General features: G+C 41.8%; 1 protein-coding gene across 8 annotated transcripts in view; it reads left to right on the forward strand.

Moving 5' to 3' along the window:
* The window catches only part of NFASC (neurofascin), a 230,883-nt gene that overhangs the window by 171,156 nt on the left and 32,278 nt on the right, over positions 1 to 27,449 (forward strand). For 4 of the 8 annotated variants that reach the window (XM_056867422.1, XM_056867423.1, XM_056867424.1 and 1 more), the window contains 4 exons: positions 2,464 to 2,579; positions 4,587 to 4,791; positions 7,816 to 7,938; positions 8,634 to 8,807. The exons of 1 other annotated variant lie outside the window; for it this stretch is intronic. In XM_056867422.1, coding sequence (XP_056723400.1) covers positions 2,464 to 2,579; positions 4,587 to 4,791; positions 7,816 to 7,938; positions 8,634 to 8,807 — 618 coding nt within the window. The remainder of the gene's footprint in view (positions 1 to 2,463; positions 2,580 to 4,586; positions 4,792 to 7,815; positions 7,939 to 8,633; positions 8,808 to 27,449) is intronic. 3 more of the 8 variants (XM_056867426.1, XM_056867427.1, XM_056867428.1) reach the window with 1 other exon arrangement.

The following is a 27,449-nucleotide window of genomic DNA, read 5'->3' on the forward strand; positions in this document are numbered from 1 at the left end:
AAATACATTTGTGCATTGCTGAGATTCGAATGAGGCCCACTATAGACAGGCTGTCCACTGGAGAGGTCTCTTATAAATAAGGAGTCGTTGAGAATGTTGCTTTGTCTGTCAGTGCAACAGAAACCTGGTACATGAATGATTTTTTTCCTGTGATATTGTTGGTTGAATTTAGAGATTGCAGCAAAACATAGGAAGCACGAGATTTCTTAAACCTGATTAATCTTGGCTCTTAAAGGCCTCCTACATCAAAAGCAACTCGTTGGATGGTGTTCTGAAGGCTCTAGGAAGCCAGTATAGACACCGGAATACTAGTGCCAAATGCATTTTTTGTGCTCTTATAATTTATTTACTCTTTTTTTTCTATTTGTTTTGCATACGTCAGACAAACTTTAACATCATAAGTAACTTGAACAAAGAGATGAAAGGGGGACAGGAGGAGAAACTGAGAGAACAGTATTGAATGAAGGGGAATAAAATTAATGATTTCCATCTCACTTTTCTCCATGTGGTCCCAACATGACTAGGAATACTGGCTAGGTAGAAATGTGGTGGAGGAACAGCTCCTTTCGTGCTTCACATATTGGCTGGGAGAGATCGTACAAGTAGTACCAAATGTAGAAAAAACATTGATATTTCTTTTCATTCCTGGATCACAAAAGTCATAGCCAAGTCTTTTCAAGCTTTGCCTGCAAGGATTTGAGCATCTCTTCCCTGGTAAACGGAATCCAAGTTTCGACTTCTAAACATAAAAATCAGTTTCAGTCTTAAACTTTGCTTTCCTAACTAGTGCTCTATTCATATGATCTAAAAATCACATCTGCATCATGATAGCAATGAATGAATCAATCCTGTATTAATTTATTTAAAAATTAAGAATGGAGAACAATCTAATACTGTTGTTTTGAAAGTACTTTTCTGTACACATGTCTGCCTTGGCAGTCAGAAAGATGGGCAGGGTGTGCAGTCGCTCAGAAGGAAGACCCTTCTGAAAACTCTGTCCTGTATATCAACAGTGCTTGGAAAAGAGATTCCACCAGAATCTTGGTGAAATTTTGCAGTTTTTCAGTGGCTCAGTTTTTCAGTCACTCAGTTTAACTGAGTGAACTGCAAGGTTTTCTCAACTTACATTGAAGAACACCGTTATAGAATGCAATGCAGCATAATTTCTTCTGTAATTGGCTGTAGTTCTTTCTGTGAGAGAAATGTCCCTCCCCCAAGCTTCCGTGTTCTATGCTTTGCCTTATGCATGAGGATTTCAAGTGGGCTGAGCTCAGGGTAAATGGAAGAATCGGGCTGGGAAGTCCTGGGATTTGTGAGGGCTGGCAACGAGATCATCCCGAATGGAGGGAAAACTCATTCATAACTCCAAGGAACAACCGAGACAGACCGGGGGCCAAAGTAAGTGAAAGTACCCATGCATAACCAACCAAAGGCAGACATCAAGACACTTCAGCACTGGTGACATCATCAGGCCTTGCAGCTCTGCAGATTATGAAGCATTCAAACTTTCATAATTAAAACACTCCCTCCTCCCTACCCACATTAACCACTTAATGCTTTATTTAGGCTGGGGACAGACAATGGCTTGGATCCCAAGCTGCAGAGTGGACCTTCCTCAAATCCCCCTTTCCCCAACATTCCTCTGAAACCTCCAAAATGCTGGTGCTTGTAGCCTCGTGGACAAAATGCATAGTGATGGGACTTAAATCACTTCTCCTCGTTCTTCTACCAGGGAGTAGTACAAGAGTAGTCCAGAACTGGCTTTGATGCTCATGGCCTGGACACCCATCCTGCTGACAGCTCTGATAAACAAATTTTGAAAAAGACCAGAGGCAACAAGTGCCAAAAAGTTAAGGTGTATATGATATAATTACTATATCACTAGGAGGCAATTCAGCTACATTTCTGCCACTCAGGTGTGTTGTAAGTTTTTTTAATGGGTGGATGTTGCTCATTCAGTGATGCTCTGGTCCTGTTAGTGAGAATTTTGAATTGTGAAATGCTTATGTAGTATCATGGAAGTGGTGTTAGGGATATAGCAGGAAGTTGTTGGGGATGAAACATTGCTGGGTTAAGAGTGTTCTTTCTTCACTCATTTCTTCCTTTATTTTTTTTAAGCTGCTAGACTTACCTGTCTGATATTGCTTGTTGGATTGGCTGTGAAAATCTGTTGACCACATTGTACCTTGAATTCAGAGCAGGGTGGGGGAAAGAGAAAGACAAGGATGACAATAGTGTAGGATGTCTTGCAGTACTTGTGCAGGTGAAATTGCTTCCTCTTCCCACAAGATGGCAGCAGATGTACCTTTTTATGTAATTTCCTGAGATACCAGGACAAATTTACTAGCAAGCTCCGGTTTTGCTTTAGGTCAATTTCTATGCTATCTACAAGGTGGAATGAAAGCTTTCTTCGAATTTATGTGTATTCTTAATCTCTGCTTTACTTTATTCCTGATCACTTAGATCCCAAGGCTGCTCCCACTGATATTAGACTCAGAGTTTTAAACAGTACGGCAATCAGCCTGCAGTGGACTAAAGTGTACCCGGATACCATCCAGGGACAGCTTAAGGAATACAGAGTGAGCACAAAGCTAGATCATTTTGATTGTTAATGTGGCTAACCCTGACACTAATGATGACTAGTCATGTGGCCTTTATACAATGGGGATGACATGAAAGATCCAGAAGCTGCTAAATTACACTGAAGACCCATATTAAATAGGCAAATAAACATTTACAGCTGCAGAAAAATCCTCCATAAATATCTGAACTTGATTCACAGTGGGTAGCCGTGTTAGTCTGTCTGCAGTAGTAGAAAAGAGCAAGAGTCCAGTAGCACCTTAAAGACTAACAAAAATATTTTCTGGCAGGGAATGAGCTTTCGTGAGCCACAGCTCATTCTTCAGATACAGAGGAAGCTCATACCCTGCCAGAAAATATTTTTGTTAGTCTTTAAGGTGCTACTGGACTCTTGCACTTTTCTACTATCTGAACTTGGTATGCTTAAGAGCCAGATAAAACAAAGTTTCTTGTGAACAGGGCATATTTTTTCCCACTGGAGTTCAATCAAAGGAGGTCAGTCCCCGTCATAGACAAATTTAAACTAGTGAGCCATTTGTAGCTTCCTCATGGGAATAAGTTGTCTGATTGTGTTCAGGTTTTGAAGGGAAAGGTATGACAGGTTATCTTTTTTTCCACTACAGAGGCCACTCATCATCAACTATAGCATTTTCACTCCGTTTCTAAAGAAACATGTTCTGGTCTCCTATTTTATCTGCCAAAAGCTTTTGAATTATGATTGATTTCATGCTGATTCAAAATCAGTTTGCATTCATTCTGGAAAGGATAGCACAAAATATTTTTTTGTTTCAAAAAGTATAACATTCATCTCTCCATGTATATTACAATTTAGTCTTTTTTAAAGGTATATGATTATGGGGTTTACTTTTTCCCCACCTTTAAAATTATGCTTCCTCTTAGAAGAAGAATCCCTTTAACATTCTGAGCAATCATATCAAAATACATATAATACTGGTTAGTTGTGACTTCATCTAGTCAATGATAAGTCAACTTATCACGGGCAGTTCTGAGTAGCTGCTGTCTTTCCTTCATCACAGATTTTCACTATGGATAAGGCAAGTAACTTTACAAGCACTTTCCCCTGACTACTGGGTCATTCCTAGTGTATATTTGTCATGTCTAATTAATCTGTGTACCAATGTTCTGCTTTGGCCTTGTTGCATTTAAAAATTGTACTAACTGAGAACTAAAAGTAGTTTAAAAACGAAAAATGAAAGAACCCTAAGTATTTTCTGTGCTTAAGATCATGCTCGCTCTCTCCCATCTCCTTCCATAAATGTTATTGCCAGGATAGATAGATACCAAACAAAGTCCAGAGAATAGTTACAAAGCAACCCCCTTCCCCCCCAAAAAAAAAACTAGCAGCAAATAGTTTAAGAATGTCTTGACACTTCAGCAGACATGTATTCTACCTCTCACCCTCTGACAACTTTCTTTCATATGATATGGCACTCTTTGTGCCCAATTTTGCTGTCCTTAAAACAGCAACTGGGCTGTTTTAAGGCTGTTTCAGAGACACTGTCCTTCAGTGTTACTCCTCTGAAGATGCCTGCCACAGCTGCTGGCGAAACGTCAGGAAAGAAAATACCAAGACCACGGTCACACAGCCCGGATAACCTACAAGAACCAATCAACTGGGCTGTTTCTCAAGAGTGGGGGGGAGAGGTCTTTTAATGGTCATGAATATGTATGGACAAATTGAATTCTTTTGTGAGGTACTAAATAAATGAGAGGTGGGGCAGTACAGTGTGAAGCCTGAGAGCCTGGTCCTTTCAAGTCTGTTTGGTTTTGGCCAACTCCTTAACCTCCTGCGTTCCCTCAGTTTTCCCATCTGTAAAACAAACAATAAACAATACTGACTTCCACTTCACTACATGGAATGGTTGGCAAGTGTGAACTAATCTTTCTTGTGTGAAAGAAGCAAATGTATGGAGAGAATTTGTTCTTGAAGTCCAGTAACACCCAAACAGGAAAAAAGTTTCACTTGCCTTGCATGTTTCTTGAAGGCCTATTACTGGAGAGAGAGTAGTTTGCTGAAGAATCTGTGGGTCTCCAAGAAAAGGCAGTCTGAGAGTTTTATTGGAGACCGAACACGGGGCATAGTGTCCCGGCTGTTTCCTTACAGCAACTACAAACTGGAGATGGTTGTAGTCAACGGGAGAGGAGATGGGCCTCGGAGTGAAATTAAGGAATTCACAACACCTGAAGGAGGTAGGTTTCTGCATAACTTTTGCAGGTTTGCACAATGACATTGTGTGTGAAACATGAAAGTGAGACTGAGAGCCTTAAAATTCCCTGGGCTCTGAGGAGTGAGCCACTGATTATAATAAAGATCTCAAATTCACCAGCATTTGACATAAGTTTAGGTTTGCTAGTTTCCTACATTGCCTTCTGCTGCCACTGTACTGTGTCATGGAAGAACATAAAGAGTGGATTTAGCAAAGAGGATACAGTAGAAGGCTTCATAGATCAGGCTACACAGACACTCACCACTGGGATTCATAAAAGATAATGGATTGTAGTCGATGAATAAATTCAGTAAAAATGGAAATAATTTAAAATGCTTGGGGAAAGGCAGAGTGATCCTTTGGCTGCAGATTTTTATTGCTAGCTGTACTGTTTATCTTCTCTCTGACAAATGTCTATATTCTCCCTTCTATAAAATGAATGCCCTTCCCATATCTATGTAGAACTCTGTATTGGAACTGTTGCCTAAATCTCTTCATAGTCAGTCTTGCTCTTAACATGCTCAAGGATGAACTCTGGATTTTATTGTAGAGTGGAGACTACCATTTCCGTTTGCTTTCACAGCTGGATCAATAGTTTTTCATCATTTCTCATAACTGGCAATGAACGCTCCTTTAATGTTTGCAGTTGATGTCTCATTCTAATGGATTGTACTAAACTGATGAACAACAGCGTCTATAATGATTGCAGGGAATTGAGAAATGACAGAATTGCACAATGGACATAATTTTTCATACAAGAACCCTCTTGCCAGGAATTTCTTCTGGTTTTTATCTTCCAAAAAGTGAAATCCTAGTTTGGCTCCATCTCTTTTTGGCAGCTAAAATGCTTTTTAAAAGAACACTTTTTAAAAAAAAAAATGCCAATAATGGGGTTTAGAGTTTGGTTTTGACTAGCAAAATTGCGTGAGGACTGAAGGATTAAATCCCCTCTCCCCCTGCATGGCCCTGATTTTAATTGCAGCTACATGCGCTATTTATCTTATACAGATTGACAAGCATAACTGTTTGTGCCCTAAATTGAATTAAGTGATTTTTGCTTAGCCACTGAGTCAATTCCTGCATCACGCCTGTTAGACGGAACCTTAAGCGGGGTCTATTGTCACTGTTCTTTTTTATTATAGTACCTAACCCTGTGCACAGAAGTATACTAGAGGGCTCTTGACAGTTTCAGCATAAAAAATAGCCAGCAACATCTTCTCAAGGGATTTTAAACTACGTTTCTCTGCTTAACTGTGCTGCATATAAAGAACCAATCACTACTGTGAATCCCAGGGCAGTGACACAATCAGAACCAGTTCAGTCCCTAAGTGCATCACTTAGGAAAACCTCGCAGGATGAGCGCAGTGTCTTGTGTCTAGCAGATACAGCAAAATCACCCAGATTCTGCAAAAGCTCTGCTTATTCATTGGAGGTCATAGCAGTAAAGTAATGACCTACCATTTGTACTTGCGATAAAGCACTCCTGTGGCTCCTTTCACTGCATGCATGAAATGGGGATGTGAGTGCTGATAGGGAAAAAAGCTGTCTGTCTCTTTCCTAAGCAGACATACTCATTGGTAGCCCAACATGTAGGTTAAAGAACTAAATGAGCAATTTAATCCGTACAGCATTCATCTGTGATTAAGAGCACCAAGTTTATGGAAATCAGTTTATAGCATTGTGTAGCAGGTCTTGAAGAAACTGGTTTGGTTTTCCTGCGCTTACAGCAGAGAGTCTCTTGTACATCCAACAACATTCTGAGAGTGTGGCAGAGATGGGGGAGTGTTTGCCTTATTAAAGCTGTACACCCACTCAAAGTTTGGGATTTCTTGGATTTGGAGGAGGGATTTCAACATGTTCCAGAAGACATATTCAGGAATTTATCCTCATGTTTTTAAAAACCACCTTAAATGGTAGCAATTTAATACCAGTTATTTTCATTTTTGAACCTTTTCCCCCCTAACAACTGTTGCTACCCAAGCCAAAGTTCAGCACTTTTAAGCGTTGTTGATTTTAATGGGAGGGAGTTAAGCATACATTTGGCTCCCATAGCAGCTCACAAAAGCATATGGCATGTAAATGTAGTAAGTGTCATACCAGAAGTGAGGAAACCTGGACTCAAGTCCCTGGTCTGCCATGAAGCTCACTGGGTGATTCTTTAAACCTACATCACCTCACAAGGCTGTTATGAAAATGTAATGCTAAAGGCAGGATAAATATGAGATGGATAGGAAGAGGTTGCAGCCCCTGGGTGGTGGTGTAAGGGGAAGGAAGCCCTTTGCATGCCCCTTAACAGTGTGCACTGTGTGGTTAGTCTGTTCTGCACTGAACCAATACTGATCCAGAGGCACGGGGCACAGTACCCTTCCCCGCTCAGCAGCAGCAGCTTGTGAGCCACCCAGGCTTATCTCTCCCATCTAAACCATGGGGACTTCAAGTGGTTAGCTCTGATTGCAGCAAACATATCATGAAAATAAAGAATATTGTAAAGGTTTTCCAATATGTTTGTGTATTGTGAGGCTAGGGAACATTGTTGGTTATGATGAGACACATTTTCTGTGATGAAAGGACATGTCTGATTGGGGTGCCATCTTTAAGGGTTGGTGTGATGAAACCCATCAACAGAGTACCTTGTCTGTAAGGTTCTGCAAAAGGTACTAACAAGCTTTTGATATTCATGTTAACTACATGAAATTATAAACCATCTCATACCGCTGAGTGGTTTAGCTAACAGAGGGCAGCGGCACATCCTCTTCTTCCCATACATTAAATCCAGGGGACTTCTATGCAAACGCAGAACTATCAAAAGTTAGCATAGATGTCTACTGCTGCATATGATCGTGGCTGTGTTGAATTGAAACCACATGTAGGGCAATGTAACGTGGGCTTCCTATGCTACCAGCTCCAAACTTTCTATGTGCGTATTATTTTGAACAATGTGCATATCAGCAATGTTATCTTATGACTTCTTCTCCTTTTTCTTTCCTGCCCCCACCTTTCCCCTAAGTGCCCAGTGCCCCAAGGTATTTCAAAATCCGCCAGCCAAACCTGGAAACCATCACTTTGGAATGGGAGCACCCTGAACATCCTAATGGCATTCTTATCGGATACACCCTTAGATACCAAGCCTGTATGTCCCATACTCATTTTGTTTGTTGGCTTTGTTTTCTTTCTTTGCTGATCCATAATCTGAATAGCCTATCCTAGCGCAGTGGTATTTCTTGCAAGTCACTAAAATGCATGTTCCTTATTAAATATGGTGCATTTGCTCAGTATAAACATCTACTTCATTGTAAAATGTGTGTTCCTTAGGAAGAATTTTGTAAGAATGTGGACATGGGCAACTGGAAAAAAATAATTTTAGAGCACTGCACATGTGCATAGTGGAAAAGATCACTTTGCCCATCCACACCCCATACTTGTTAAAACCTCCTGCCCCCAACTATTTGTTTGTTTATTAAAATTATAGCCTGCCTTTCTCTCTATCTGGACCCCATGCAGCCCTATCAATAACTGTCATCAGACAGATAGAAAATGTAATTTTTGCCCAAAGAATTAGAATTAGGCTCTCCACTGGTTATGCCCCGTACTTGAAAGCTTCTGTAGGACTAATATGGTATATAGCCTTTAGGATGCAGGGGAGTTAAATTTTAACAGAGGTGTGTTTAGTTCTCCTAGCTGGGTTTTTTTTTTTTTTAAACTAACACTCTAATGAAGCCCATGCTTTGGTCAGTTGCTGCACTAGGCTGAGAGGGGATGAAATGTGTAGCTGAGTGTTTTACTCAAAACAAGACTTAAGCCTACACAGCCTGCCTTTCTCCCCAGTTAATGGATCCAAAACTGGCAGAACAATTCTAGAGAACTTCTCTCCTAATCAGACAAAGTTTTTACTCCAGCGGACGGATCCTATATCACGCTATAGATTCGACCTGCGTAGCAGGACACAGATTGGGGAAGGGGAGCCTGCCAAAGGGGAATCACCATCTCCACTGAATGAAGGTAAGTGGAAACGTGCAATTTGGGTGTGGAGAAGCATGTGTGCCCTGTAGAGCTGGATGCAAAGTACTGCAAAGTGTGTTGAAAGTCCTGTGGCATCCAAACATAGCAAGATTTTTTTGTGTGACATTATTATTTTTGTAATTGCTGGCAGCTTCAGATATGAAATTCGAAGTACACTTCTTATTTGGCCCTTAATGTTCTGCAGTAGCCTGCTTTTCTTTACGCAATTTTTAATACAAGTACTGTCTCATTGTAAATACTGGGGAAACAAGACAAGGGAAGGCAATTAGCTTATTCATTGAATGTCTGCTAAATGATTAAAAAGGTTTTTTTAATGCCTGGCAAAAATTTCAAAATAGTAAAAACAGCCCCAGGCACCAGTGCTTTTATGATACTACATTCAGTATTAGTATGTAACAAGTGGGGGCCTGCAAAACTCGCGGGGAGAATCCTTCTTCTTCATTGCTGAGCCCGCCGAGGCCTCCCCCCAGTCCCAATCCCACCTGGCAAGCCCGCTGCAGGCTCAACCAAGGCAACCCCCACCCCATTCCCAGCCGCCTCCGTAAATGTGTTCTCTGTGCATATGCAGACAATGCTTTTTTTTTTTTTTTTTAGTTCTGGGGTGATTTAACCCTCCCCCCCATTTAAAACACTTCAGATTTTTCTGCAGACCTAGAGGGTCTGCCAGACCTAGAGGGTCTGCAGAAAAACCTGTGGGGGGGTGAGTGTGTCCCCTATCTGCCAATTTAAGTATCTGCAAGCAGGGGGCATGCTTGGGAATTAGATAGATAAGTCTGTAGAAAAACCTGTTGGGATAAGTGTGCCCCCTATCTACGAATATAATTATCTGCAGACATGGGGCACACTTGGAAATTAAATATATAGATAATGATGGATGTGGCTATAATGTTTGAAAATAAGAGACATTTTTCAGAAAAGTGGTGTGGAAGCATCAGCAATAAATGTTCTGTGTGGTCCTTGTAAATAGGACAGTTATTTGGGCCTGAGAGATTTCTGTGTCAGAGCTGTTTCGTGGACCTTTACCAAAGGCAGAGCTTAACATTTTACTACCCTGTTGCTGACATAGATCTGTAACCTTTTCACATGACGCTATCCAGTATTGAAGGTTTCAGAGTAAGTATCATGTCAGTTACCTTGTCAGTGTTCTGACCTTTGCAGGTCTTCTGTAAATTAAATTGTTTTACTTGAGGTTTGTTATTCCCTTTGTATATATTTAATAATATAGTTTTCAAAACTTCCCCAAGTGCCATACAAAGTTTGAGTCAGGAACAATTTTTCTTGGCAAGATTGACACTTTTACTACTAAAACTCTGCTTGCTATAAAAATTTCAGATTTTGATCAGGATTCTAAGTCTGCTTTGATTTTTTTTCAAATCCGAGAGATGTAGTTGAAGCTGTGTAGAAACTTTTTATCTTTTATTTATTTTATTGATCATTAGCATCCACTTTCTTATATTTATGGTGCGTTTTTGCTGTATTTAGCTGCCTAAACAAACATCTAGTAAATCTGATGTATCTTTTTAAAGCCCAGTATACACGAGCTTAGGGTCTGCTATACCTGCGCTGTCTGTGACTGTGTTGTTCCCTATATGTGGACTTCTGTCATCCAACCAGGCTTCTGAGGAATCCCTTCCCTGGCCCTAATATACACTTGGAGGCCACACAACTACCTGGTCCTTTGCAGGACATGCAACCTTTCAGGTTTGGGAGGCAAACCCCTGTCACTATGGTGACCAAACTAGCCATGGACCCACCACCTCATTGCCAAGGCAACCAGTCTACACTGGATGCCTCCCAGCTTTGATGCAGCTGTCTTCTCGAAGGATGTTGGCCTGCCAGGTCAGACTACCCAACCCCACATCTCAGTCAGTAATGTGGGGTGGAATTTTTTTCTAAAACAGAAAAATTTTGAGAATATTTTTCTGTGGGAAATTTTCTACCCCAAATATGTGAATATAGTCTGTTTGTCTATAGTTGTCAGGGTTGTTGTGTGGCAAATCAATCATGTTTGATGGGCTAAATGTGGGAAATGAAGGGTGGACAAAACCCAGTGTTTGTACATGGTCCAGGCTACTTTGCCTACTTTTTCTAACATAATTTAAATTTCACAAACATTATTTAAATATTTAAATTATTTATTTCATTTTGAATCAGAAAATTTTTCATTTCAAATGTTTCCAGTGAATCCACATCACTTCTTCCAGTTAAGGGGTGCCTTGCAGATCGAAGAAATTCTGGCTTTGTCTGCTATGGGCTACGAATAATTTCAACTACTTCCTTCATTATGACCCTGTTAAAGTTGTGCAGTATCTGCAATGCTGTTGGAGGTAGGGCTTAGTGATAGAGTGTCAGCTTGGCATGCAGAAAGTCCAGGGTTCAATCCCAATCACCTCCAGATAAAAGGACCAGAACCTAGACCCTGGCAAGCCGCTGCCAGCCTATCTAGACAATACTGTTGTTGATGGAGCCATGGTCTGATTCAGTAGAAGGCAGCTTTATGTGCTTAGCTACTGAAATTCCCTTGCGATCTTGTGAAAATCCACTCGTAGGTTACTTGACTCAAGTAGCATTGCCATTCTTTCTAAAGCATTTTTGGATCTTCTTCAAAATATCTGCAGAATTTCAAGGAGAGAGGAAAAAGGTTTTGATAAGAGGAGCAAAATTTCTACTAGGCAAGGCTGCCAATTTGGTGGCTTTATTACTTTGGTGGCCATACTGGCTTTAGACCCTTGGCTCTAGCAATAAGAAAGAGTGTTAATGGAGTTTCTGTTTAAAACTAGGAGCAAAAATAATATGTACACTGAAGGCATTGGGTGAACCATTTCTGATCCCAAAAATTACTTAGGACATAAAGAGGATCCTAATAAAATATGCCCTAGTGGCTGCCATCCTTATATGAAGCAGGCATTTAAGGCAATTGACTTCTCCATTCTGGAGCATCTCTGCAATACCATATATTATCAAGCAAGTAATTATTAGTTCTAGAAGCTGTTTGTAAAAAAAATAATGTTATTCTGTTTATTTAGGTGTTGCCCACTGTGCTGTTGTCCTTTTCCTTTTATTTCAAGCTCAGCTCACCAAAGATCTTGAGCACAACATACATAAGCATCTCTGGAGCATCTCTGCAATACCATATATTATCAAGCAAGTTTAAGATTATTTTTATTGGTGCGTGGAGAGGTATAAAACAGCTGCCTCCTGTAGTCCCCATGCCCCACTAGACTGCTAGAGACAAGTTGAGGAAGTATGATGGGCACTTTCCCATCCCCTCAATGACCCTCAGTGGAGGAAAGCCACAGCTTGGAGATTCCTAAAAGGATAAAAATATTCTTTGTGAAAGATCCATCAAACTAAGCTAAAGTTCAGTAGCCCTCGGGGAAGGAGTATGGAAACAAAGCTCTCTCTATACATGCTGTAATTTTTTAAAAAAGAATTCCTGAATTCAGTTCAGTGGCTTACTTTAGTAAATGGGTTGTTACTTTAAAATCTTCCTAATTGTAATATGTGGGGAAACATTTCCTTGAATACAAATTTTTAAAATCGAGTTGCTCTTCCTACATTTTTAAACAGGCATGCTCTGGGCATGTTACATAGCTGGCAAAAGCATTAGCATGCTTCTCTTCTCATGCTGTACAACAGAATGAATTTACATTTGGGTTGGCACTGGCTAAGGGTTGTCTGGCAACAGAAACATCTACATCGCCTTGATTTCTAAAACTACATGCTGCTCCAAATTTGGGTTTTGCTTAGAATGTGCAGAACAGCTCAGAAAACAGGTGGACCATTGTAATTATTAGTTCTAGAAGCTGTTTGTAAAAAAAATAATGTTATTCTGTTTATTTAGGTGTTGCCCACTGTGCTGTTGTCCTTTTCCTTTTATTTCAAGCTCAGCTCACCAAAGATCTTGAGCACAACATACATAAGATAAAAACAGAATTGACAACTTTATAGACTGTGTTTTTGTAATGGTTTCTAATAATCTGAACTGGGCCAAGAGCCTTGACAACAAGTCCTCTAAAATGCCTCTCTTGAAACCAGCTATGGAGTAGAAAATAATTCTCAGCTAGTGAAAACTACAGTTGTTCTGTTGCTGATTACCCCCCCACACACACACACACAAGCCTTGCTCTCACAATGCCACAATTAACCAGAACTCTCTGCAGTCCTGCTGCATTACTGATGCTTGAGGGGGCCATCCTTAGACCTGCCTGTGAGTGGCTTAGGACGACAACTGAGTCCGATGCTGGTGTACCTTTATGATACGCTGCCACTGAGCCATTGTCAGGCCAGTGTAATCATGACGCCAGCACAGAAATGGGCAGCATGAGTGGTGGAGCAGGGCTTAGTTGGCATCCTGAGCCTCCCCAGCCTGTATCCCACCACAGCACAGTGTTACACCAGCGAAAACCTTTGCGTACCTTTTAAAAGTCCTAATCAACACACTGAGAGTGAAACAGTTTCCCCTCGCCCCACCAACAAGTTCTGGAACAGCTTAAGATACCTACTAAGTCTGCAGCCAATCACAACTCTCCAAAGCACTATATAAACCCCAACCAGGACACCCATAGTTCAGAATATATGGCACACAGCATGGGTCTATATCTATCTGGCCTTGTGGCAAACGCATCTAGTACACACACTCAGCTTTGGTGATGGTCACCCCATAGAAAAGGCACTTTGCTAATCCTGCTGTGCTCAGATGACTTACAGATACTCCACCTCGGGCTTAGGCACCAAACTGGACCCTCCATGTCTCCAACTAGGGATTCAAGGACAATGCGGCCCACACAGGTAAGCAAGGGAGGGGGGAATCCCTGCCTCAAACTGTGACTATTGCAAATATCCCTCCATGCCCCTAATATGTACCTACTCTCTGTATTGCCTCAATAAGCCTCTTCTTCAGCAGTTGCTAGAAATGAGTATATACAGTACAAAAGAGGAGGGGGGAAGCTGCAGAAAGGCTGGCAGTACATCACAGTGCTCTCAGCTCAGGTGGGGACAAAAGGAACCTAACTACAGTCCTGGAAGACTACCAACCCTTCGACTTTACCCTTTGGTACTGCTGGCCCAACAGTTATGGAGCCTGTTTCTTTGCAGGATCAGAGCTCCTTGGAGCAGCAGAAAGTGCAGACCCAGTTCCAATGCAAAATTTTAAAGGGGATGGTAAGTGTTGGCTATGTGTTCCCCCTCAGGTGTGTTCCACCTCATGAGAACCCCTAGGGGGGAGAGGGGAGCTGAAATAACCGCAAGGGCACCGCATGCAGAATTATGGGATCCACTTGTTCTTTGCGGCTACTGTGGAACACTACTCACAACTGTCCTTGTGTCTCTCCAACAGGAGGATGGACACCATTCACAGTGCAGTGCCAACCATCTCCCAAGCCTATAGCACAACCAATGGCTGCAGTGACCACTGTCTTCCAGCTACCTTGCTGTGGGGCTGTCAGTTCTCTTGTTCTTACCTAACTCCTCCACCATTGCAAGCTGCTGAACAAACCAGTGTTTTACTGGCACAGTTGTCCCTCTCATAGACATACAGTGATCAGGACAGCTCCACCTGTGGCCTGTCAGTGCAGCTTGCAACGTCACAGGAGCCTGCTTGGAACAAGATATTTCGCCACCCCATTCACCAGCCTTGCTTCCAATATGCCTGATGCTGTTCAATAAATGTGTGGATTGCTTTACAGCTGTGTCTTTGATTTTGGGGGTTTGGTAGATAGGAATCACCTACCGTTTGTTCTTTGCTAGCCTCAGCTATCTTCAACAGGCAACTCTCTGTAGGAGAAGGCTGAGGGAGTGTTTTTACAGGGGGAGGGCAGGGGTCCTCAGATCCTGTGCTCATCCACATTATTGTTGACTTTTGATAAATAGCCTCTATGATAGGGGTAGGGATGGACAGAGCACAAGGATTGCTAGGAAGAATGAGGATGTGTTGCTTTCTGAATGCAACAGGAGGAATGATGCATGGGAGAATGCTTGCCAAAATTATTGGTATGTGGAGCAGCCAGTCAGCCTGGCCAGTCCGTACCCAGTGGCTGCATATGATGCTGCAAAACCCCAGGTGTGCTGGGACTCCTCCGAGGACTGTCCTTGTCTTGGCAGCAGACCCCTTAAGTGGGATCCAACCTCATGTTGCCTTTCCCTAGTAAGCTGCTGTGGAGTTGACAGGAATGCCTTCTGTGAACATGCAGTTATGTGTTCCCTCATGACTGCCCTTGCGTCTGTCTCCCCCATGCCTGGCAAAAGGTTGGTACTCCTTAGATGACAATGCTGTTTGTGTCCCCAGCTGTTGAGTGGGGGAGATCTTGGGCATTCTGTTAGGCCTCTTTTGAGTGAACCACAGAAGCATGTGAGTGCGTTGTCTGAAGTGCCCATGTTTCCTTCCCTGTGTGTGTATGAGGCAAAGAGTATGTGGTTGCAGGAGGGGAACTCAAGTCAAACCAGCATCTGCAGAGCTCCCTGGAGTGTGTTAATTCCAGGGCTGCTCCTGGTCATGCCATGATCCTCTTTCCAGTGGTGGGTGCTGTGTTCCCTTTGTTTCCTTCCTTGCTGTGTTCTGTGTGTGGGTAGAAGCAGCTCTGATGTCAGGGGACATGGCCATGTCAGCATGCACTGGTTAGCTGCCTCTTCCTGTCAAGTGGTGGTGACTGTAGCACGCCACTCCATGATGGTTGGGTTGCAATTGGATTGATATGGACTCTGGTGCAATTGCTGTCCTCTCTTGCACCTCATTTCCCCTGTATTTCTCCTCTCCTAACTGAGCATCAGGTAACAACTAGCAACAATAGCACTGGATCAGTATCTTAGGGTTGGTTGCAAAGGTACTTGAAAATTTGCTCCACAAGTTGCTGAAATGGGCCTGTGCTAAAAATCCTCTTGGTATCTACTTGGTATGATTTTGGCTGTTTCTGTGTCAAACTTTGGGGGGGAAAACATGCACACCGGCTGCAGCAGAATACAGGCAGGAATGGCATCCACACAACCTGTCCCCACACCACTCCCTGTTGTCACTGCCCCCCTTTTTCTTCTGTTGTGTCAATCATACTAGGGGGCCCCACAGCCTTTTGGTCTCTCTTTCCTCTTCCCAGCTGTGCCATGGTATAAAGATACACCATAGCTCAGCTGGGAAAGTAAAAAAAAGCCCTTTAAAGGGCTGAAAGGGGGGAAGAAGAAAGGCAGAGCTTAGCTTAGCTCCACTATCTTGAAGGTGAAGCTTAACTCCACCACCACCCCATACTGGCTGTGCGCACCACATCCTCATGAATGCTCCGCCTGCAGCTGCCCCACAGTTTCCATGATGAGCCAGATCAAATGAGGTTGTTTTTAATCCAGCTCATCAGTGAAAAATACAGAAGCCATATGACTCACGCCTGAATTAGGCACAATGTTGTGTGGATTCTCCTAAAGATGGTGGTAGCTTCCCGCTGTCCACTCAGAAAAATCCCTGTGTGGAAGCAGTCAGCTGTCATGAGCTGATACGGTTGCATTTATGTTGACATCAAGTGCAGGACATTTTGCATGGCTTCATGAGCATAGTTATGCCCATGTTCACAGCAGTGTGCAAAAAGCCAAAACTATGCTGCTTTCTGCTTGCTGCTGTAAGCACGTGCCTAGCTGTGACTGCCTCGGTGTGGCAGCATAGCTGGAATTAAACACGGATTTTGCAATCACTGCAGTTGCTGTGTACCAAGAAGCCCAAGGGTACAGCTCTCAGTGGTGCCTCCTGAATAAGGTTTTGCAGGCTCTTCAAATAAAAGCCGAGGTGTTCATCACTCAGGTTATTAATAAATGGTGCGCCGTCTCCATAAGCATTTAAGACCACTAGACAATGAACACTAAGCAGCCAAAGAGTTTCAGATCACATGGAAGAATGCTGCTTGAAACAAGCCTTGCTAGGCTTCCCCCCCCCCTCCTGTACATGAAGAAGAGGTATTTCTAAACAGAAATGAAAGAATCCAAGCGATTATCATGGTTGAACTGCCTTGGGTGTTGTCTCCTTTGTCGTAGACATAAGTATGAAGAGCTTGCAAGAAAGTTGAACTAGGACTGATTTTTGCCCTGAACTTTAGAAGGAGGTTTTTTGCTGAAGCCAACAAGATGTAAAAACTTGCATTTTGCTGAACTAAGACTTGCAACTGTGTGCAGATATTTACCTCCCCACTCTGAAATGAAGATTAAAAAAAATATCTCACATGGGTTTGAATGGATATTGTTGTGGAGTCTGACTGGGAGCGGCAGTGGGAGGCTGAGTGCAAATGCCTCTTCTGGACCACAGCCTCAGCCTGCCATGTTTATGTATCATATTTGTGCTGTGCTTTTATATATTCCTGTCTTCTCTTTCCCTTCTTTTCTATGCACTCCTTGTGTTTCCCTTCCCTGTGTTTGGCGCTGCATTCTCTGAAGTTGCTCCAACCTCAGGTACTGTACCAGCTGGCAGAGATAACAGGCATGGGGCAATATTGACCATTAGGCTTGTCTCCTTGGGCGAGTTGGCACTTTAGAAGCATGCGCCATGTGAACCCTTTCAATGGGAAAAAAAATGAAAATTTTGTCCAGTGTCTTCTGTGGAGGAGAACTGGCTCATTGAGATGGTTGAACATAATGCTTGAGCTGCTGCTGTGCATGTGTGCATGATGGGCTTCTGCTGATATTTTGCTATTGCTGTTTCTTAACAACACTGAGATGTCTCTATTTAAGAGCAGTGAGGCAGGTGGGAAAGAACAAAATGCAGACTTGTGGATGACCCCACCCCCTTGCAATCCCTAGTGCCTCTTAGGAAAGGGATTGTGTAGTCTCCTATTGTCTACACGTGTAGTCTAATGGACAGTGATGAATGAAGCAGTGGACAGTGGGAATACCTTTCCTGATGATGTGTGTTGCTTGTGCTCTGGAATTGCTGTTCACAAGAAAAACAGAGCAAGATTCCTTGACCAGTGATACAACACACACCGCACTGAAAATGAGAATGTGTTTTGGAGTCTTTGGTGCTCTGGGATGGCTGTCTCCTGGTCAAGAAAGGAAGTTCTCTCCTGTTGAGTTTAGAGGAGCTGTTGCATTCACAGAAAGGGAGGGAGAATTCCCTTTCCATGCTACCTGGCCCGTCTAGAACGTCAATCTTGCACTGGGTTTGAACATTTTGTCAGTAGGGTTTCCCTTTTCTTACAGATGCTTCTCACTATATTTTTGCAGCTGTTTATTGATATTACTTTGCAAATCTAATTTTGTATAAGGCTCCCCCTTCATTATTTACTGTATTTTTATTCCCTGAACTACAAAGGGTAGCAGATTGATCTGCTTTCAGCCTTAAAGAACTGAAAATTTATGATGCATAGTAACCATGGGTTCATACATTTTGGCTTACCAGGACGTTCTCAAGGTGTTTTGACGCTCTAGGTGATTTTTTCCCCCTATAAGCCCTCCTATAGTGTGTGGAACAGAGTGACAATATCACAATATATATCCAAGAATTCACTGGACACTATTATCTTTAATTTTTAGCATCTGTGAAGAACTATGTGTATGTTCTAGTCACCTGATGGGGACTGAGAGACTGTTGACTACAATTGCTGGAATGCAAGAGGTGCAAGCTACATAGGTGCCTCTGTGTATCTCCATTCAAAACTGGAATCCTGTCTGTTGTTGAGAAGAGAAGGAGTAGATATCAGTTGGAAGATGACATATTATTTGTCTCTTTCCCACGTATGCACAAATGGGAGAGAAATTGCTTTAGCATTCAGAGTACAAATTGACAAGGAAAGAAAATTAAGAAGATTAGTTCTTCACCAGGACCATATTTCAGTGCTCATGTTTATGGTTCATTCAATTTGGCACTATCATATCACTTATTGAATGACTGTATATATGCATCTTTTGCGGTCATTAGATTTGGAGCAAATTAGTGGGTTGTTTCTCTTTCAATTTCCTCCTGTTGTCAAAGGAATAAACCTCTTGGAAATAGGTTTGGCTCTCCATCAGAGTTCATAAAATATTAACCCAGCCCTTCCAAAGCCTACTTGCACTATAGGCACACTCAGAGAAAGCAGTTGCTTTTGTAATCTAGCAACCCATTAGAATTTTCTTTGAATAATTCAAAATAATAGAATGAGTGCAATGTGTTGTGTGGTTCCATAGCTCAGGAAAGGTCTGGTGTTTCAGACCTACATAGCTGAGAAAGAAAGAAAGAAAGAAAGAAAGAAAGAAAGAAAGAAAGAAAGAAAGAAAGAAAGAAAGAAAGAAAGAAAGAAAGAAAGAAAGAAAGAAAGAAAGAAAGAAACTTCTGATGATAGAGAAATTTCGAAATGACATTAATGCCCTACTTTCACTTATACAGACTAATGAGAACTGTCTCTTAGTAAGAGAATGAATGGAACACGCACTTGAAATGAATGTTTCCCCAGTGGGAAAATATTTCATTCTGCCTAGACATTCATCTTCAGGCCTTAAGCTGTTGTGGTGGTGACGATGTTTTTAGTTCAAAGAATAGGACAAATAACTTCTGGAATAGCTTGTTAACAAATAGAATGCTGTCTGTTGGTTCACCTAAGGATTATGGTTATCTTTCTACGAAAAATAGTTGTTTTCCCAAGTGCTGTTGTTTAGTAATCCTCTTTTGATTGTTCAGCAAATGTTGGCCATGTTCAGGTGGTCCTTGGGGTTCTTGCTATCACACCGTGCACATCTATTGACTTTAAGTCACATTCTGTTATCTTGATTTTACCCTCCACTGTACCTCAGGATGGCTACATACCGAAGTGGCTAGTGTTTGGGTGCCTTCAGGCACACTCAGAGAAAGCAGCTGGGGCTTACTTGTAGAGCATTGTTTAGCATGCAGAAAACCCCAGGTTGAATCGCCAGCATCTTTAGGTAAAAGGGTCAGGTAGTACTTGATGGGAAAGCCTTCTCCTTGAGACCCTGAACACCCACTTCCAGCCAAGGTAGACAGCTCTGATCTTAGTAGATCAGTGGTCTGACATGGTATAAGGCAATTTCATGTGTTCAAATAATTGTATACAAGAGGGAATTTCAGCAGGGGCAGCTTTTTCACCCCTTTACACTAAGCTAAACCTACCAGAATTGCCTCTTCTATGTAAAAATGCATGCCTGTTTTGAAGGAAATATTTTTGAAAGAGGTAAAATACATTAAGATTGAAATAGAGCATGTATGCAGGATTGACCTTTTGGGTTGTAGACAGACTCATATCTGAGAAACAAATTACTTTTCAGTTCAGAGTACTGCAAGGGGAGTTCTGTTTGCAGGGGAGATCTTTCCCTGCTCCTTCTTGCTGCAACTCCCTTTGCTTTTGCCCAGTCCTTTCAGGAGATCAGGATACTAGCAAATGCTTTGGAATGTGGCCCAAGTAACCACAGTGAGGCCATTTATGCAGGGTGTTTTCCCTCGCAGTCACCCCTCTGACTGCTCCGGTTCTTCATTTGGATTGTGCATGCATTGCTCAACCATCAGAGATTGCCTCACTCTCCGCTTGTTTTTGTGCATTTTATCCGCTTTCTGGATTCTCGCTAAAACAGCATCCAGAAAATGCGGGCAAAATGCCCAGGAATGTGTAGGGAGAATGAGGCGACCTCTGACAGTCAGGAAAAGCATGCATAATCAAAACGAAGCAGCGGAGCAGTCGGGGGGGGGGGGTGGCTGCGAGGGAAACAGGCCTGCATAAATGGCCTGAGATGAGGGAATTAACAGAGATTGCATCCTTCTTTTGCACAACTGCAATAGTGGATCTAATCCAATGATTACAGTACTACAAACACTTAGCCCATCTCCAATCTGCCCAGATTTTAGAGCAAATGCATGTCAGAAGATAGATCTAAAGGGTCAAAATGAAACTAAAAATGATATGCTGACAAAAATCATGATTTTTTAATTTTCTGATTGTATTTTTTCAGAATTTTCTCAATGCCAGGCTTTCTAACTAAACAGCTACTTTTTCATGTGCTACACTCTAGAATTATCCTATTATCCCAGTTACTGAACATTCCATTTAGTGAAATTTAACACCGCTATTCTGTGCTTTCCTCAGCGAATGAAAATAGACACCATTTGTATGACAATGAACGCAAGTGGAGCTCCTTACCCTGGGGAAAATAATTACTTAGAGGCTCTTGCAGTCGCATTTACTTTTAGCTAATCATCTAGCAAGCAGCACATCTGCCGTGTGCCTCAATCTGTTTTAGCTAAGCTCTGGTGTCCTAGCCATTGGCCACAGCAACAAACCCCAGCCGTCTTATTCCATAGCTGTTAGAAGAGCCTATGGCTAAGCTGTCTTCTGTTGCCTGAAATCAAAGCAAATGCAGTTTCAGATAAGAGTATTAGCTTCCCAACAATATTAGTCCTTGCTGAAGGGTAGATTGTGCATAGTAACAGTTAGGGCCAGGGGACAGTTCTCTTTCTTTATAATCTGCCTAGCCAATTGACCCTTTAACAAGTCATTTAGAGAGGGCAGGTATTCAGGATACCAGAATTCCAGAGGCATAGTGGTGTCCTATAATCAGACTACTTACAAATACAGGGTTGGATCCAGATTATTAAATGGGGAGTTTCAACCAATCTCCCCCATTCTTGCTTCAGGGTCCCCTTGTGTCCTTGTTGGGGTCTCCTATCCCCCAAGATTAGAATTTGTAGGTAATGAAAGGGGGGAGGCAGGAAAGTTCTGCTCTGTTGATGGAAAGTTTATTCTGGGTCTGTCCCATAGATTTCAACAAATGAGAGGTGGTTGTTGTAAACTTTCACTTTTGATAGAGGCAAGCCAAAGGCTTCAGCTGATAGTTGCTTGAAAACCAGCCCCATGTTTAGAGGCAGAGAATCAACATCTTGGAATTACTGGCCTTAAAAGGTAGTCCTTGGTTGTGCTTGTCAGTTTGGGGTGACAAAATGACCTCAGTAGCTACACTGCAGCCTTTTATGTAATGTGTGCAAAATAGGAGACCTTATTGGGATCAGATTAAAAATCAGATCGGCCATTTTAATATGTTTACAGCTTAACTCTAGTATAGGTAAAATTTACAGCTACATCACCCAAATGGGTCAAGATAGTTTCAAGAGGCACAGCACCACAGAATCCTCATGACATGGCATGGCTTATGATTTAAATGCTGCCGTTTCCAGCACTGCACATGCCTTGCCTGCACATTTGATAGATGTCCAAGGGTCCATCACCCCTCACAGTGTTCCTTTGTGACTCCTGATAGGCAATGAGGCTCTGCTTCCAAATCAAAGACTCCCTTTATCTTTAGGCCTGCAGTGCTCTCTCATTACGGGGTTAGATTTCAAATGAGAAAATATTCCCCTTCTCCCTTCTGAATCCCGCAGCTGAGCTTCTAACACACATTTTGTATTCAGATACAAATGAGGATATACTTGTACGTCACAATAGGCACCAGGGGAGGATTAGGCCTAAATCCACTAAATCTGTGGCGTACCCCCTTCTCTGTGGTGACATCCTGTGGTCCTGTGCTCCTCCATCTGGACCTTTACTTCTTTTCTTTATTTTACTATCGCCAGAGTGGGGTATTTGCCAGCATGCGCTAATATGATTTTATGTGCTTCCAGTCATGAGGTCACAAGATTATACGTTTATCTACTCCTATAACAGGGTGGGTTGATTCTCTTGACTCTTTTGATATAGTAAACCTTCAACCAGTATGTCTGCAGTATTGCCATACAATGCAATTATGCTATCCTGTGGTGATCATTCTAGTGGATCCTACTGTTTTGTTTTTGCTTTTTGTACAAAACTGTGGTGTGTCACTGCTGTTGAGAGGTGCAGCCCCAGTTGGCATCAGATACCCAGCCGCACAAGGTATAGAGGTAACAGTGTGTCAGCAGCAAGGCCCTTCTAATGATTCCGGTTTTGCAGTTTGAAACACTGTCATTAAATCAGCATTACTTACACACCAAATCCAGAGCCAGCTGGGATATAGTTGAAGGCAAACCCACCCAGACAAGATTTCACAGACCCTAACCTCATTAAGCATTCTCTATGTGTCTTAAGAAAAGAGGCTTCGTTAAGGCTTAGTTCCTCCTTTAGAAAAATAATTTAGCTCTGTAGAAGTATGTCACTTTATCTCCAAACTCAGTTCTGCAGGCTGGTCTGTACATGATATTTGCCACAGTCTCTCTGTGTCAGCTTCATCTATTTCCTTGTTGTAAAATGCTTATCAAAGAAATAATTTCATTGCATCCATGCCAACAGACACAAGTATGCCTAAAAGGGACGTGGATCTTTTCTCTCATATGTATTGACAATGTTCCTGTAGTAAACATTTCTAAAACATCCATAGCAGAGTTCATGCCATGGAAAGCTGGCTTTGGTGGCATCTATCTGAGTATAGTGTGTGTTTTGCGACACTATGGAACCTTCGGTGAAAATTAGGGCCTTATCTGTGGTGGACAGATAAGGAATGAGCTCAAGGCTCACTCCCATGAAGTCTATATGTTTAATTTGTGCACCAAGGATCTATGTAACCTGGTCCCAGGTGTGTCTGTAAAAATCACATTTTGGCTTCTTTTACAGTCTACAGGAGTGCATCAGGGTATCTTTAACAGTCATTTTACATATCTTGCAAATTCAATATTACTTCGTCACTCTTTCTGACAAGATCTGAAGTGCCTTGCAGCAAACTGAAGAACCCTGAAGTTCATTGCAGTTTACTGTGCGGTTTGATTTGTTCTTTAACCAGTAGCAGGAGCCCCGTGGCTCAGACTGGTAAGCTGCAGTACTGCTGTCAAAAGGTCTGCTCACAACCTAAGTTCGATCTCTACGGAAATCAGTTTCAGGTAGCCAGCTCAAGGTTGACTCAGCCTTCCATCCTCCTAGCTTGCTGAGGGTAAAGTGTAGACAACTGGGGAAGGCAATGGCAAACGACCCCGTAAACATGGTCTGCCTAGTAAACATTGGGATGTGACATCACCCCATGGGTCAGTAATGACCCAGTGCTTGCACAGGGGACTACCTTTACCTTTTTTACCACTAGCACACAAAACAATTTAATCAAAAAAATTTAAATAACCTTTAATTTTTAGAAGATTTTTGAATTGTACAGTTGTGTTGGCTCTTGTAGGTTATCCGGGCTGTGTAACCGTGGTCTTGGAATTTTCTTTCCTGACGTTTCGCCAGCAACTGTGGCAGGCATCTTCAGAGTAGTAACACTGAAGGACAGTGTCTCTCAGTGTCAAGTGTGTAGGAAGATATAGTCAGAAAGGGGTTGGGTTTGAGCTGAGTCATTGTCCTGCAAAAGTACAGTTCATTGCACAGTGTACAGTTGTGTGTGTGTGTGCAAAGTGCCGTCAAGTTGCAGCCGACTTATGGCGACCCCAGCAAGGGGCTTTCAAGGAAAGTGAGAAGCAGAGATGGTTTGCCATGGCCTTCCTCTACAGAGCCTTCATTATAGATCTCCCTTCCAAATACTGACCTTGCTTAGCTTCCAAGATCTGACAATACCATGCTATACCATGCCACCTTCCCTCCCAGTTGGACAGTTGTCTGTATGTTTATCAGTGCTCCTTTTTTCTGGGCCCTAAACTTGCGCCTTTTGTCAAGTGCTTATATGAGTCTTACTGCCTTTGTGCCCAGCTTGTAAGTGTCCTGGAAACATTCAGCTGGTCAGTGTGGAAAACAGAATCACCTAGTTGTACCTTTAGTCCCATCCAGTGAGTGTCTTGTGTATAATGGGCTGAAATTCAGTAGGCTCAGCTTTTGCTAGTGTGGAGATGTAGTGATGGGAAAATTTCACCTGTGTAATTTCTGCCTTTTTTTCAGCTCTGAAAAAATACATTTTCTGGCTAGAAAAATGTGGCAGCTCTCCATGTGAATCTTTTTTCCAGTAATGGATATAGGGTGACGGGGAAGCCTCATCTGGTTATCTCCTGGCATTTGTGCAGCAGTTAAATAAAAACTTGAAGAAGAAAGGTGGGGGCCTCACAGGTGCTATCCTATAGTTAATCCCACCATAATCTTGTTTTACATTCTTTTCCACTTGCTTTTTAAAAAATCAGAATATTGACTTTGCATGTTACCAAATCGGAGATTGGTGCTTTGGTCTGAACTAAAAAAACTGTATGTGTGTAGAAATTTCATTGATTTACAATTTCCTTAACCTTTTCAACTACTTTGTAAGAAGTCGTTGGTCCACTAAATATAGATAACATAAGTCAGCAGTTGGCCTGGCTTTGCCCTTTTTAGAACCAGTAAGTTTTTTTCTAGAAATGTCTTTCTGAAGATGGATTCCTTTTTGAGAGAAGAGCAGCCCCTTATGCATAAATTCTATTATAACCGATCCTTTGAAACTACCATAAAGGAAAGGAGAATTCAGAATTGGTGCTTGAAAAGACTCATGCCGGAGAAAGACTAAACTGATTGTTATGTGAAAAGCCACTACTTACCTGTCTTTCTCCTTTTTGTTATTCAGTGTTCCCTTTCCCATAGTTCCAAACTCCCTTTGTGCAAAATGCTTTAGTTCCTTGCTTATCTGCTTTTCTGAGCAGAAGCAGGTTTAGTAAGTGCTTTATGCAGTATTAGCCCTGATAATTTGGTACTATAGCTGTTCATATGAGAGTCTCTGTTTAAGAGACAACTGTGGGTTAAATGTAGCTGATCTTTACATCCTTTTTTTAGATGTGCAGATGCCCCTCTTTCATGTGCTGTTACTTCCATTTAGCCCCACTTTGAAACATCACAAGGTTACTAGCAGTGAGCTGTTTACTATGTTGTAAATGTATTGCCCTAAATCACTTTCATGGTACCATCTCTAGCGCAAACCACATGGACGTGTGATCTTGCAAATCACTTTTGGTATGCTGCAATTTTACAATATTTATTTTGGGATGTATATATGCTGCCTCTCCACAGACTTGCTCAAGGCAGATTTCCTTCTTGAATGTCCACAACTTCTTAGGGCCACTTATCAACAGTATTCTATTTTGTACCTGGGAACAACTAGTTTAATACATCTCAAAATACACCCATCTGCCACATTTAAGACATTAAACGTATTTTTAATCCAGGGCTAACATCTAGTTGGTGGAATTACGCATAGATCATATGACCAGCAAACTTATTTGAATTGATTTTATACATCTTTCACTTTGTAGCCAGAACTAGACCATTAGGATTAACCCTGTTGTTGGTGCTAATAATCACGATGATCCCTTAGCCTCCAAAGAGTGGAAGGATTCCGAGAGAGTATTGAAGTTCAACTGTTGTCACTCCTTAGTAGTCTGTTTTGTTGTTTTAACTCACAAGGAATAGAAACCACTCCTGATATAACAGCACAAATTAAAAGAACTACTTCTTTCAATCATTTAAGGAATTCTGTGCCAGGTGAAAGACAAATGGTGTTTTGTTCAAGTATTTAAACAGAAAAATTTAAGCAGCAATTGGACTGGTGACCTTCGGGATCAGAATCAATTAACAAACTAACAAATCTGACAGCATTTCTCAAGGCCCGAAAAAGGATTGTGGGTGGTTCTTTCAGTGCAAAAAGTAAATTGTATCAAATGTAGAAGGCTATTATCTATGCCAACTCATGGCACTATAAACCATTTAGTCTTGAAAGCGCCTGAGCAAACTGCTGCAGTTATTGACTGAATCAATCAAATTTTTTAAAAAAGAAAAGACACCCCTCCACACACAGAGAGATTATATACACCAATTGTCTCTAAAGCATACATGCTGGGATTCATCCACCTATGAACTCCGAATATACACTGCACTTCCTCTGGATTTTACTTCAGTGTTGTTTCACTCCTAGTGTCATCATATATCACCAACACCATTTAGAGTACTTGACAGCTTTACTGTGATTGCTGTGCTTTTGCATGATGCTGTGGAATGCTATTGCTGTGCCACCATGTTATGCTGTGCTATACTCAAGTGGATATACATTTTGTTGTTAAAATATTGTAGTATGGATAATACTACTGGCTTGTGTTATTTCTTGTCGTTAGAGGAAAAGCAGCAGGAAAATGAGCTGTGCGGCTTGACAGTTTTCATCCATCTCTGATGTCAGTGTTTCCCCCTCAAATGAATACCAGTGCAGATTCTTATGTGTGTGTGCTTTTCTGTCCTTTATTATAAGCTGTTCTTCTATATGTTTTTGTTCAGGCTGTTTCAAAGACAAACTGCCATATGTACCTCCGCCTCTGTGAACCTGTAGGTACTGCTAGGGGACTTTGTGGGTCTTCAGCAGCAGGGGAGCCATCTGTAGTCAAGCTAGCTTTTGTGATTATCATAAGTGTATTTAATTAATCCTTCAACCAAATCCTTACTTGTGATAAGAATCCAGGGAGGACGGTGCTTTCCTTTAATGGAGCAGCCATTTTTCAACACCCCCTCCACAGAATTTTTTTCATAAAGGTAGATGGCAAATAAAAAGGACACAATAGTTTTAACACTGCTCATTATATATATTTGATGGTGGCAAGACTAAAGGAATTGCACTCAAAACTGTTCTGAGTTGTGACTGGAAGTCAGACTTGAGGCAGAATTTATGCTGATTTGCGAAGCAAGGGAGACAGTTTCTCTCCTACATGTGGGAGGTCTCCTATTTAATAAATGAAAGGGTCCCCAAATCATTACAATGAAAGGCTGTCTTCAATCACTCCTTTTT

The sequence above is a fragment of the Euleptes europaea genome, chromosome 2 (assembly GCF_029931775.1).
Source record: "Euleptes europaea isolate rEulEur1 chromosome 2, rEulEur1.hap1, whole genome shotgun sequence".
Taxonomy (NCBI): Eukaryota; Metazoa; Chordata; class Lepidosauria; order Squamata; family Sphaerodactylidae; genus Euleptes; species Euleptes europaea.